General features: G+C 48.4%; 1 protein-coding gene across 1 annotated transcript; it reads left to right on the forward strand.

Moving 5' to 3' along the window:
- Positions 1-1297: 1297 nt before the first annotated feature.
- DNLZ (DNL-type zinc finger) lies at positions 1298-11853 on the forward strand. The gene is made up of 4 exons (XM_080989996.1): positions 1298-1719; positions 2543-2682; positions 6023-6307; positions 11804-11853. Exons 1-3 carry the CDS (start codon positions 1471-1473, stop codon positions 6162-6164), a joined length of 531 nt encoding a protein of 176 aa, XP_080846122.1. The 5' UTR covers positions 1298-1470; the 3' UTR covers positions 6165-6307; positions 11804-11853.
- The last annotated feature ends 1541 nt before the right edge of the window (positions 11854-13394 follow it).

Below are 13394 nucleotides of genomic sequence, written 5' to 3' on the forward strand. Positions count from 1 at the left end.
CATTATTTCAAAATCCCTATGCTCATTTCAAAATCAGACAGCATGGTGAGCAACAGGGGTGCCAACTTGAATAAAATAATTTTTTGGGGGGAGCACACATGATGTGCTGCATGGACACCATTTGAATGGCAATGCCCATCAACTTGGGGGGGGGGGTTAGCCCCTTCAAATATTTTTTTGGGCAGGCCACAGACCCGGTCCTCAGCCCCTAGGAGTTGGCTCCTATGGCGAGCAACTTGCTCCTTTGGCCACCAAGAAGTATAGGATTTGGCGTTACTCTGCACACCAGCACTCATATGTATGAGCCCCAGATTTACAAGAGACCCCAATTCAGAGGAGGGAGAGAGCTCTTGTTGCGGGAACCATGGAGAAAAGCAGCTTTGCACTCAAAGGAGCCTGAACTGGAGTGTTGCATGGGGTTGGACTCTAGATGAACCTCTGGGGTACCTTCCAACTCTGCAATTCTGTATTTTCTGCTTTGTAGCAAGGCAGAGGGCGGTACCCTGCCACCCACTAATCAAATGAACCATTTTTTTTTAATGGAAAAGAGGTTGTAGCTGTAGCTCAGTGGGAGAGCACCTGCTTTGCACATAGAAGGCCCTCAGGTTCAATCCCCAGCAGCATCACCAGGTGGAGCTGGGAATAAATCCTCTGCCTGAAACCCTGGACAGCTCCTGCCTATACCTGCAGGTATAGGGCAGCATATACATTTAATAAATCATCATCACCAGTGTGGGCAATATTAAACTAGAGGGGCCAGTATTCTGACTAGGTAGAAGGCATTTTCTTATGCTGATGTTTAATTCAGCCCTTTATTCACTATGAGGACTAGATCCTTGGTTTGTTCTTTCATGAAGTGCCACAGCTTAGCAGTAGTGAAGGTCCCAGGTTCAGCCCTTGCCAGTCAGTACAGGCAATGCTGAACCAAGGGTATGACTCACTCTAAGGCCGTCCCTATGTACCTACTTTTTTGCAGCCCTTAACAGAACAGAACTGTGAGGACTAGGCTCTTGCTATATTTTGGGTGGATGGGTATGGCAGCATCTCCAAGTAAAACTGGAAAATAGCCTTATCTTAAACCCTGAAGAGATGCTGCCAGTCAGAGTAGACAATACTGAGCTAGGTAGATCAACGGTCTGACTTGCTCAAAGGTGGATCCTATTTAACTGAGCCCTTTGTTCAGAACGATGAAGACTAGAATCTTGCTTTATTCCGCAATAGCATCTCTACCTAGGGCTGGGGAAGGCCCCGGAGTCCGAAATCCAAGACAGCTATTGCAGCTTTCAGCCCGTGTGGCCAATACGGGTGGGCCAGTGGTTTAAGCATGGTTTTAAAAATCCTCTCAAAGGAGCTCTGAGGTAAAAAGCCCGGAAACTCCCTCCCGCCTTTTCCTGCCCGGAGTTTAAATGGCGATCGCGGCTGCCTAGTGATCTTTTTTTTTTTTTTTTTTTTTTGCTGCCCGGGGCTTAGATGGCGACCACGGCGGCTTGTTCAGGGCTTTTGCGGCGCCTTGGCGCTCTCACGGGGCGCCTCAGGCGCGGAACAACGCGGGAGCTCGGTCGGGGTCTTTGGCGAACGGCCCCTTTCCCTCCACCGCCGCCCTCTTTTTTCGCCACGGCTCTCCAGCAGCGCAGCCTGAGCGGTGGAGCGCGCCAGGAAGAGGAGGCCACTCAGGCCTTGAAGGCCGCGTCGGGGTACAGGCTCGTGTACACGTGTAAGGTCCGTGAGTTTGTGTGCTTATATGTTTGAAATGATTGGTGAGGCAAGAGAAAAGGCCGGATTGGGACCTGCTGCGAGGGATGGAAACGCAGTGTGGGAGGCGACGGCGTAGCGGCCATCTTTGCTCCTGGAAAATTGGCCGGGCCTTTCTTTACCGCGCTTCATAGTGATGGGAATCTTAATTAAAACCCGATTAAGAGGGCTGAGGGGCGCAGGGGCTCTTGGAGCAGCGGGCGAAAGAGAAGCCTCTTCCCCAAAACGAAGGAAGCAGCCTAGATTCGCTTTGGACTACAACGTCCATCAGTCCCAGCAAGCAAGTCCTGTGTGATGAGGCTGATGGGAGTAGTAGTCCAAGTCGCACTTAGGAGGGCGTCCTCTGGTGGAGAAGAGTAGAAAGGAAAGCAGGGAAAGATTTCTCTGCCCAGAGGGTCATATAGTTAAGAGAGAGAGCCTGGGGTAACAAAGCAGGAATGTTAATTTTATTTATTTGATAAAATGTATACACAGCTTGATTGTAAAAATAAAAGTGATTTACAAAAAAGATAAAACAATAAAAAATAACATAAAAATAACGATACTTTAAAACTTTGAGAAAGTTAAAATAACAGTAAGCTACAGGTTAAAACTCATGACAATAGGAGCAGTGTGCTGCTTCCATAGGGAATACTGGGGTTCATCTAGCTCAGTGTTGTCTACAGACTGGCAACTGTAGCTTCAGACTTTCAGCAGGAGTTTGTGAATTTGACAGGGCAGTAATGCAGAGGGAAGAGGGGGGATGCTTTCTGCCCACAATGGTCAAGTTGTTTTTGGGGTTCCCTTTCAGGTGTGTGGGACACGGTCAGCCAAAACCATTTCCAAGGCAGCATATCACCACGGTGTGGTGATTGTGAAATGTCCTGGCTGCCAAAACCATCACATCATTGCAGATAACCTGGGCTGGTTCTCGGACCTGGCTGGGAAAAGGTGAGTGAGCACCACGGCAGGGGTTTGGACTAGATGACCCTTGGGGTCCCTTCCCACTCTACCATTCTATGACTTTTCAGTGGATCTCTTTCTTCCTGGTTGAGGGTCTGTATATTGGTGGTGGATGGGACTAAATCCCATAGTAGGCAGGTTTGCCAAAGTGTGCATATTGATTTTATTTATTTGGAGCCTTTGCACCCCACGTTTCAGCCAAAAAAGGCTTACAATCAACCCACATAGCCTTACAATCTAAAAGAACACGGCACAGAAAAGGAGATGGACAGGAAGAGGGTTGCATATCAGGGGGCTAGACTAGATGACACTTTGGGTCCCTTCTAACTGCATAATTCTGTTATCTATATATGGCTATGTTTTACCAGAGGTGGTGTGCTTCTGTATGCCTGTTCCTAAGAATGACAAGTGGGGAACCTTTTTGGGGGGTTTTCCATTAGGACATCTGGCTGGCCACTGTGAGGACAACTGCAGGCCTTTTCCTACATTCTTGTAGATATAGCTTCCTTGGCCTTCATGGACTATGTTGAGAAAAGAGTTCTCATCCTCAGTGTGCAAGATGGAAACGATTTAAAAATTGAGGGTTGTGTATTTAACATCAGTCATGCTCAGGATAAGCCCACTGAAATTAATGGACCTAAGTTAGGGATCTACTCTCTAAGTTTTAGAATCATTCATGGTTGTATCCAACAACCCACCAAGCATTATTGAATACATGTGCATGGGTTGTTGTTTCACACTGTCCCCCGCCCCCCCCCCCCGCCAAGAGCATAAGAAGAACCTTCTGGATCAGGTCAAAGGGGACCCATATAGTTCTGCCTCCTGTCTTCACAATGGCCAACCAGATGTCCATAATGGGAAACTTGTACACAGAATTTGAGCTCAGTAACTCACTCTGCTCCTGTGGCTTCCAGCATCTGGTATCCAAGAAGCGTTGCTGCCTCCATCATGCAGAGCCATTAGCCATTGATAGCTCTCTCCTCCTATGAATTTGGCTCATTCTTTTTTAAAGCACCCAAGTTGCTGGCTATCACTTGCCTCCTGTGGGAGTGAGTTCCACAACTGTGGATGTGATGCCTGAAGAATCATAGAATCATAGAATCATAGAGTTGGAAGAGACCACAAGGGCCATCGAGTCCAACCCCCTGCCAAGCAGGAAACACCATCAGAGCACTCCTGACATATGGTTGTCAAGCCTCTGCTTAAAGACCTCCAAAGAAGGAGACTCCACCACACTCCTTGGCAGCAAATTCCACTGTCGAACAGCTCTTACTGTCAGGAAGTTCTTCCTAATGTTTAGGTGGAATCTTCTTTCTTGTAGTTTGGATCCATTGCTCCGTGTCCGCTTCTCTGGAGCAGCAGAAAACAACCTTTCTCCCTCCTCTATGTGACATCCTTTTATATATTTGAACATGGCTATCATATCACCCCTTAACCTCCTCTTCTCCAGGCTAAACATGCCCAGCTCCCTTAGCCGTTCCTCATAAGGCATCGTTTCCAGGCCTTTGACCATTTTGGTTGCCCTCCTCTGGACACGTTCCAGTTTGTCAGTGAATAAGAACTTTGTTTTATCTCAGAGTGGCTGGGGAAACCCAGCCAGATGGCCGGGGTATAAATAAATTACACTGGTCAACAACAAATTTGTTGTCTGGATTTTTTTCAGCTGATTTAGGACGAATCTGATGCGCTGAATCCAAAAATCACATTGGTTTTGCTCAATCAGGTCAAGTTTTTGAGCTATGGCCACATACCTTTTTTTACGTTTTTGTTCACATGTACTCTTGTGTGGAGCATTTTAGAAGAAGTTGGTGGGGGTAAAATACCATGTTGATTAATTGTTTTGATTGGAAATGATTATTTTAATGACAAGAAGTATTCAGGTCCGATAGTTCTGTGTGATTATGTCGAAAAGGGATCAGTTTGAAGTCATAAAACCTCAAAATCTTCCATAAATTGGTGCTCAGCATTACACGAAGAAGGACTGGCTTGTGCGGGAGGAATTGGTGCCTTGCAGAAAAAGGAACGTCATCAACGCCCCTTTGGTGGACAGAGACAGAATACTCTTCCCACCGCTGCACATCAAGCTCGGCTTAATCAAGCAGTTCACCAAGGCTCTGGACAAGGATGGTGACTGCTTCACTTGTGCCAGGCTTTTCCAGGATTGACCATGGAGAAGTTGAAAGCTGACATCTTTGACGGTCCTCAGATCTGTCAGCTCATCAGAGATCCAGAGTTCGGAAACTCAGTGAACGAAGTGGAACTGGAAGCGTGGAAGGCATTTGTTCTGGTAGTGAAGAACTTTCTTGGCAACAATAAGGCCAGAAACTACGCAGAACTTGTCAACAACATGCTGACTGCTTTCAGAAACCTGGGCTGCAACATGAGCGTCAAGATGCACTACCTATTTTCACATATGGACCGGTTTCCTGAGAACCTGGGTTCAATGAGTGACGAGCAGGGGGAGAGATTCCATCAGGACATGAAAGAGATGGAGACCAGGTATCAGGGTCGCTGGGATGCAGTCATGATGGCTGACTACTGTTGGACTCTGAAGGGAGACCTCCCTGCCGCTGAGCATTCCAGGAGTTCCAAGAAACGAAAGTTCAAGCCCCGAAGTTTGAAAAACGGTGAAGCAACATGCAATTTACCTGTACTTACCTTTATCAATGCCCACCATTCAGTTTACAGTAATCAATGTTTCTATCAGGTAATCAATATATGTTGTTGGAAAAACATTTTTTTTCTCTTAAAAACATATTTAGGATGATATGTGTTGACAAAAATCAGCTGATAATGCCACAAAAATGTAATCGATTTTGTCACAAGATCTGATTTTTTAAAAATCAACATAGCACAAAAACCTGACCTGATGGAGAGAAATGGATGCCATTTCTTGATTCAGCAGTGCAAAAATACCCTAAATCAGTTGTAGAAATCCAGACAACATTCAAAAAGTAAAAAATTATTGCCCAGTGTTGTTGTTGTTGTTGTTGTTATTATTATCTGCCCTAGTCTTATTTTTCTGTGCTTCTATGACTGTATAAACACAGATTCTCCCTCACGCACACATGTAATGCAAGTGGGCTGGGCTCAAAATTGGCGACCATTTTGCTAAAAAGGCATATTTTGCTGTGATAAATGTTAGTCTGTTACAGGTAACATTTTCAGTTGCCGCTGCTCCCATTTTACATATAGAGAATGGAGGCGTGAGAGGGTGATACCCCCAGTTCAGCAGACTTTTGCCCCACTTCAAACTCAGACTGCCAGTTTCTGCCCTGGGTGGGGCTGCTGCCTCTTTAATAAAACCTTTGTTTGTTTTGCAATGCAGGAACGTGGAGGAAATCCTCGCAGCTAGGGGGGAGAAAGTTAGGCGTGTGGCTGGTGAAGATGCCTGGGAAATCCTGTTGGAGGACCCTCAGCAGACAGGAACGTCAGATCAGCCTCCCGACGGAGATGCAGGAGGACGTTGATGTGACTGGATTGCTCCACTCTCCTTCGAGTGGGGGAAAAATACAAAAAGACTTTGTTGCAGTTGTTTCAGATACTTTAATTCGTCTCTTCCAGCTTCCTGGCCCCTCACTTCTTCTCGATTGTAAATAACCCTAAAAGTAGTGTCAGGGAACTGCCATCGGAAGGAAGGGAAGTGAAAGGGCTCACACAGGTTGGGAGAGACTCAGCAGCTGAAGAGGGAACCAGTAGGGGGAGAGGAGCTGAGCTGAGGGAAAGGGAGCTGGAGGGATGGCTCAGAGACACTTCCAGCGAAAACAGTGGGGAGGTTTCAGGACCTCCTGTAGGGACACCCACTCCTCGCCGGAAACTGTCACGCAGAGAGTCCAGAAGACGTGTTTCCGTTAAGGAGCTTTTATGTTGGAAGCGATTCCGAAAGCAACCACTGTCGGAATCTGCCAGCGACTGACGGAGCCATGTTTAAGGGGCTCCGTTACAGACAGAGGTTTGCAAACTTGACCAAACTCTGAGGGACTAGGATTTTACACACAAGCAGCTCATCGTCCCATCACAGCATTCCGACAGTCTTCGTGAGCAGCTTGTGCAGGAGAAGGCATCATGAGCAACCCAGCCGGAACTGGAGAAGCAGGAGCTGGAGCGGGTCCAAGCCTGGAAGAAAGGTACCGGGTGTTGGAGGTCCAGCTAGCGCTGCAGACGGCGAGGCTTGAGGAGAGGAGGGCTCAGGATGCAGACAAAAAGGGGAAAGACACCCAGCTCGTCAGAAAGGTACCAGGATTGGTGCAGAAGTTTGGGGGGGAGCCCAAAGACTATCATGGCTTTCGGACAGAGATGCAATATGCCCTCAATCTGCAGTTTGATGAATTCCCTGACGAGGAATCACGAGTGGCTTTCGTGATTGGGCATCTTGAAAAGGGGGCGAGAGACTGGGTTAGACCCCTGATGGCAGCGAATAGTGACGTCCTAAAGGACACGATGAAGTTCTTTCGCGCCATGGATCTGATGTTTTCCAGCGATATTGAACAGGGAGTGGTCCGCAGACAGTTAATGGCTTGCAAACAGGGGAGCCGATCTGTCCGTGAGTACTGGACTGAGTTCACCATGTTGATCCATAAATTGGGGTGGGATCTATCGGCGGAACCCATTCAAATGCTCTTTGAAGAAGGGCTTTCTTCGGCTGTGAAAGACGAACTTTCCCGGGCGCCCAGGGCGGAGTCTATGGACCAGCTGACCAAATCAGCGCTGACCATAGGAGCGCGCCAGGAGGCGAGAGCATTGGAGAGGCGGGAAGGGAAGGGGGAACGTTGGAAGGAGTTCCGCATTCCAGACATTCCAGAGCCAACTTTCCCGCCGGCAGAGCCGATGGAAATCGGAACAGCGCGCGCGCGCGCAGTTTCAAAGCCCAGTGAGGGGGGAAAGAAGGAGGGAAAAGGCGCCCGGAAATGCTATCTCTGCCAACAGCCAGGTCACTTTGCCAGAGTCTGCCCCCAGAGGAAGGAATGGCAAGGGATGGTAGGAGCTGTGGAGGGAAGAGAGGAAGAAATACCGAAGCAAGTAAAAGCCAACGCCTGGCTGCCACCGTCGGGGCACAGCAGCCAGGCCAAAGAGCAGTGAAAGTGCCCACGCCAGAACCTCCTAAACCCGCCCTAGTGATAGAAGTGGCGCTAGAGCTGCCAAACGGACACCCTCTAAAGATAAAGGCGCTGTTGGACTCAGGCAGCTCCTGCAATTTCATGAGCAAAGAGTTTGCAGCTGAACACCAGATACAGACGATCCCTTTAAGCAACCCCCTGCAGGTGACCACGATCGATGGCAGGGAGCTGTTGGGAGGAGAAGTCAGCTTGCAGACCGTCCCAATGATAATGAAGGTGGCAAGGCACACCGAACTGATAGCGTTTAATGTGGCCACCTTGGGAGGAGCTCCCATTATATTGGGGATGAGCTGGCTAGCGTTACATGATCCGCTGGTGGGCTGGCATCAGAGAGTGGTTTCTTTTGGTTCAGCACATTGCTTAGAACACTGCAAAGAGGGAAAGGGTTTGGCAGGGGCCCAAGCCACCCTAGCAGGGACTGAAGTAACGGAGAACGTGAAGGTACCACGACAATACGCAGATCTCCGCGACGTCTTCAGCGAAAGGGAAGCTAACCAACTACCCCCGCATAGACCCTTTGACTGTCAAATCAATTTACTCCCTGGGGCACAGCTCCCTGTAGGCAAGCTGTACGCCATGTCAGACAGAGAGATGCAGGAGCTAAGAGAGTTCATTGACAAGAACCTGAAGAGAGGGTTCATCAGAGAGTCCAGGGCGGTGGGGGGCAGCCCAGTGTTTTTTGTGGATAAAAAAAAACACGAACAAGCCGAGGCTTGTGTGTGACTTCAGGGCCTTAAATGCAGTGTCAGAACCAGTGGCTTTCCCTATGCCCAGGATTGACGACATTTTGACAAGGGTCAGGAAGGGAAAGATTTTTACTAAACTGGACCTAAGGGGGGCGTACAACCTGATACGAATAAGGAAGGGGGATGAATGGAAAACCACCATGTTCACCCCTTTGGGGGCATTTGAATATTTAGTTATGCCCTTCGGCCTACAAGGAGGCTCCGCGTGCTTTCAATCGTTTATGAACCACGTCCTGGGGCCTTTGCTTTACAAGAATTGTGTGGCCTTCTTAGACGACGTGTTGGTGTATTCTGAGAATGAGGAGCAGCATGTGAGAGACGTCAGAGAAGTGTTGAGCAGGCTGCAAGCCAACCAGCTGTGGGTGAAACTGGAGAAGTGTCAGTTTCATACCAAGGAGGTGGAATTCCTGGGGTATCGCCTGTCAGACAAGGGATTGGCCATGGATCCCGGCAAGGTCCAGGCGGTGCTGGAATGGAAAACACCCAAAACAAGGAAGGATGTGCAGAGGTTCCTAGGATTTGGGAACTTCTATCGTAAGTTCATCCGAAACTTTGCCCACCTGACGGCGCCCATTACGGACTGTCTCAGCAGTAAGAAGAAGTTCGTTTGGACTGAGGAGGCGGAGCGAGCATTTGAGGAACTAAAAAGGGCCTTCGCCTCGGAACAACAACTCCTGCATGTGGATTTACAAAAACCGATGAGAGTGGAAACTGACGCATCAGACAGAGCTATTGGGGCGGTGCTTCTGCAGCCAGGGAAGGAGGAGTCAGAGTGGAGACCGTGTGCCTTTTTTTCGCGAAAGCTGAACAAATCCGAGAGGAACTACACGGTGTATGACCGAGAACTACTAGCCATTCATGAGGCGTTCCGGAGATGGAGGCACCTGCTAATTGGCGCACAACATAAGGTGCAAGTGTGCACTGACCACAAGAACCTAGAGTATTGGAGGACGGCACGAGTGCTCAACCAACGGCAAGTGAGATGGGCCCAGGAGTTCTCCAAATTTAACTTTGAGATTTGTTACGTGCCAGGCCCAGAGAACATTAGGGCGGACGCTCTCTCACGCAAACCTGAATATTTGGAGGGGGAGGGAGCACCCGAAGAGAGACATGTCATTCCAGAGGACCGCTGGGTGTGTGGGGCGGCATTGGTGGGACAAAGAGAACTGGTAGAGGAAACAGAGAATGATGAATACGCCCAGAATAAGCTCAGAGGTCTTAGGGGTGAGGGAGAGGAACCAGGGGGTTTCGAGGAAAGAAATGGAGCTTTGTATTACAAAGGGGCACTGTATATCCCTGAAGGAGACTTAAGGGGGAGGGTACTCAAGCAGTTGCACGACAGCCCCACGGCGGGGCATTTTGGACAACACAAAACCATGTGGTTGGTCACCAGGGAATTTTGGTGGCCTAAGGTGAGGGAAGATGTACGGGAGTATGTAAGAGGGTGTGAGCAATGCCAGCGAGCCAAAGGGGAGAGGCGGGCACCGGCGGGGCTATTAGAACCCTTACCAACCCCAGAACGACCTTGGGAGGCAGTGTCGATAGATTTTATGACTGATCTGCCGAAGTCCAAGGGGAAAACAGCCATCATGGTGGTGGTAGACCTACTAACAAAGATGTGCCACTTTGTAGCCTGCTCGCATGCAGTCACGGCGGAAGAGACAGCGAAGTTATTTGTAGAACACATTTTTAGGTTGCACGGGGTGCCATTGAGGGTGGTCTCAGACCGAGGAAAACAATTTACTTCCAGGTTCTGGAGGAAGCTCATGAGCTTACTGCAGGTGGAGGTCAACTTTTCGACTGCCCGGCACCCTGAAACCAACGGGCAGGCGGAAAGAGCAAACGGGGTCCTCCAGCAATACCTGAGGTGTTATGTCAATGACAGAGAGAATGACTGGGTAGAAAAGTTGGCGCTGGCGGAATTTGCCTACAACAATGCCGAGAATGTGTCCACAGGGATGAGCCCCTTCTTGGCTAATTATGGGTGTCATCCCAGGGCTTTCCCAGGGGGAGAAGGGGAGAGATGGGGTGTCCCGGCAGCCGAGCATTTTGTAGAAGAAATGGAAGCAATCCATCGTCAGCTCCAACACAACTTAGAAAGGGCGAAGGAAGAATACAAGAGGCAGGCAGACAAGAACCGAAGGGAAGGTGAAACCATAAGGGTGGGAGATAGGGTGTGGCTGTCAACCCAAGGGTTGCCGTTCAAAGGAGGTTGTAAGAAATTAAGACCCAGGAGATTGGGTCCCTTTGAGGTCATTCAACAGGTCAACCCAGTGGCTTTCAGGCTCCGGTTACCCAACCACATGAAACTGCACCCAGTATTTCACAGGTCGTTACTGTCACCGTATGAGGGGGGACGAGAAGGGATGGCCACTCGGGGACCGGTCATAGAAGAAAGGGAATGCAGCAGCCATGTGGCAGAAATCCTCGACGCCAGATGGAAGGGGGATCAGGTGGAGTATTTGGTAGCGTGGGAAGGAGAACCGGAGTCAGAAAACACTTGGGTAATGGCAGAAGATATCAATGACGAGGTATTGATAGAAACGTTCCATCAAAGGTTCCCAAGGAAACCTCAGCCTGTGGAGAGGTTCCGGAGGGAATACTTTGGGACCACCGATGAGGAGGAGGAGTTGGAAGGATTCTCGGAATCGGAAGGGGAAGGGGAGATGGACTCTGAGGAGGAGGAGTACTTCGAGACCAGGAACCGCAACAGGTGGAGAGAAGTGTTCGGGACATCGGAAGATGAAGGAAGTTCATTCCGGGGTTTTGCCTCCTCACCGCCCGTAGAGGAGGGGGCGAGAGGGGATGAAGGGGGCCCTGGAGGGGAGGTGGATGTCAGGGAACTGCCATCGGAAGGAAGGGAAGTGAAAGGGCTCACACAGGTTGGGAGAGACTCAGCAGCTGAAGAGGGAACCAGTAGGGGGAGAGGAGCTGAGCTGAGGGAAAGGGAGCTGGAGGGATGGCTCAGAGACACTTCCAGCGAAAACAGTGGGGAGGTTTCAGGACCTCCTGTAGGGACACCCACTCCTCGCCGGAAACTGTCACGCAGAGAGTCCAGAAGACGTGTTTCCGTTAAGGAGCTTTTATGTTGGAAGCGATTCCGAAAGCAACCACTGTCGGAATCTGCCAGCGACTGACGGAGCCATGTTTAAGGGGCTCCGTTACAGACAGAGGTTTGCAAACTTGACCAAACTCTGAGGGACTAGGATTTTACACACAAGCAGCTCATCGTCCCATCACAAGTAGTTTACAAAAATTTAAAAAATGAAATCAAGGAAAATTTACAATAAACTTTTACATACACCAATTTCTTTTCTTTTTATAACAATTTATTAAATTTTCGCTGGAAGCGACTGGGGGATCCAAGCAATGCGTTGTTCAATGGAACCGCTGGGCTAAGCTGGCTCAGAGAGGCTGCTTGTTGATGGCCTGTGTCTCCTTGAGATAGTCACTATCCGTGGCTGCTTCTTAAGAGCAAAGAGAAGCAGAGAGACCAGACGCCTCTGCCACCCTCACTTCTGATCGGACGCTGTGCCAATGACGCAACCCAAGAGACGTCCGCGACTGGACCTAACGGTCAGGGGTCCCTTTACCTTTACCTTTTTAATGCATATATTGCTTTTCATTCGGGTATTTATGTCTCCATGCATCTTTTAGGTTTAGGTTCTCTACCATTTGAAAAAAGGTTTCTGTTCTATCTAATTCCACTGAGGTGACACCATTGAAATCGCCCATTAAAATAATCTCTTCATTGATGTTCCAACAGTTTTTCCTCAACTGATTTAAAATATTGTGTCTTATTTCCATTTGGTGTGTAAATTCCTACCACTTATTTTTTCTTTCCCTCTTGTTAATTGCACTCCCAATATTCTGCTTTCGGGATCCAAGCAATGTGTTGGTCAATGGAACCGCTGGGCTAAGCTGGCTCAGAGAGGCTGCTGTAGATGGCCTTGAGCTTGGGCCCTCTGGAGCACCTTCAGCACCTCTTGCTCCGAAGCAATGGGGACATAGCAGAGGTTGGGGACGTGCTGTTCCTCCGTGCCCTGGCTTTCCGGATCTTCAGCTCACAGCCCCTCTTTGGGCGCAACACCAGCAGGTCCTGCAGAGACTCATTGTAGTTCTCCAGGAAGTTGGCAGTAAACTGTTACTTCCAGCCTTTGGCCTCCATCTCCTGGGCTTTCTTGAAGATCTGCTGCACTGAATGTATCAAATAAATGTTGTAGATGTGGAGAAGCAGTGGGATCTATGCTGCATATGTGGTGGACATGCAAAAAAAAATCAAGGAATTCTGGGATGAAATATATATGGAACTTTAAAAAATGCTTAAGGTTATGTTTATAAAAAAAACCCCAGAGGCTTTCCTTCACGGAATATTAGGTCCTGATATACAAAAAAATGTAAGGGAATTATTTTTATATGCGACAGTGGCCACAATAATTCTAATAGTCTCAAACTCGAAAGGAGGAAAAATACCTTCAAAGTCTAATTCTAATAGCCTCAAACTGGAAAGGAGGGAAAATACCTTCAAAGTCGGAGTGGCAACAAAAATTAATGGAATGCAGAGTTGGCTAAGCTATCAGGAGAAATAAGAGTCCATGCAGACCAAGTATTTTTTAATAAATGGGGTTTATTTAAAAATTACATTAAGGATTGTAATAGAATGAAGTCTTTGGCAGCCTTTGAATAGCTTCTGTAATCCACTGAACAAGTTTAAGAAAGTACAATATCTTTGACAAGTAATTATTAAAAACGGAGATGAATAGTGCGTTAGATAAATACATATTTAAAGCCATATGGAAATGGCAGGAAGTCATTGGAACCAAAAGAAGACTGTGAT

The sequence above is a fragment of the Podarcis pityusensis genome, assembly GCF_964106645.2.
Source record: "Podarcis pityusensis genome assembly, chromosome: Z".
Taxonomy (NCBI): Eukaryota; Metazoa; Chordata; class Lepidosauria; order Squamata; family Lacertidae; genus Podarcis; species Podarcis pityusensis.

Bases quoted from the DNA above. Each gene is read 5' to 3' on its own strand.
- DNLZ (XM_080989996.1), top strand. From the start codon at position 1,471: ATGGCGACCACGGCGGCTTGTTCAGGGCTTTTGCGGCGCCTTGGCGCT. The intron at 1,720-2,542 runs GTCCGTGAGTTT...GTTCCCTTTCAG, and splicing joins GGCTCGTGTACACGTGTAAG to GTGTGTGGGACACGGTCAGC. The intron at 2,683-6,022 runs GTGAGTGAGCAC...TTTGCAATGCAG, and splicing joins TCGGACCTGGCTGGGAAAAG to GAACGTGGAGGAAATCCTCG.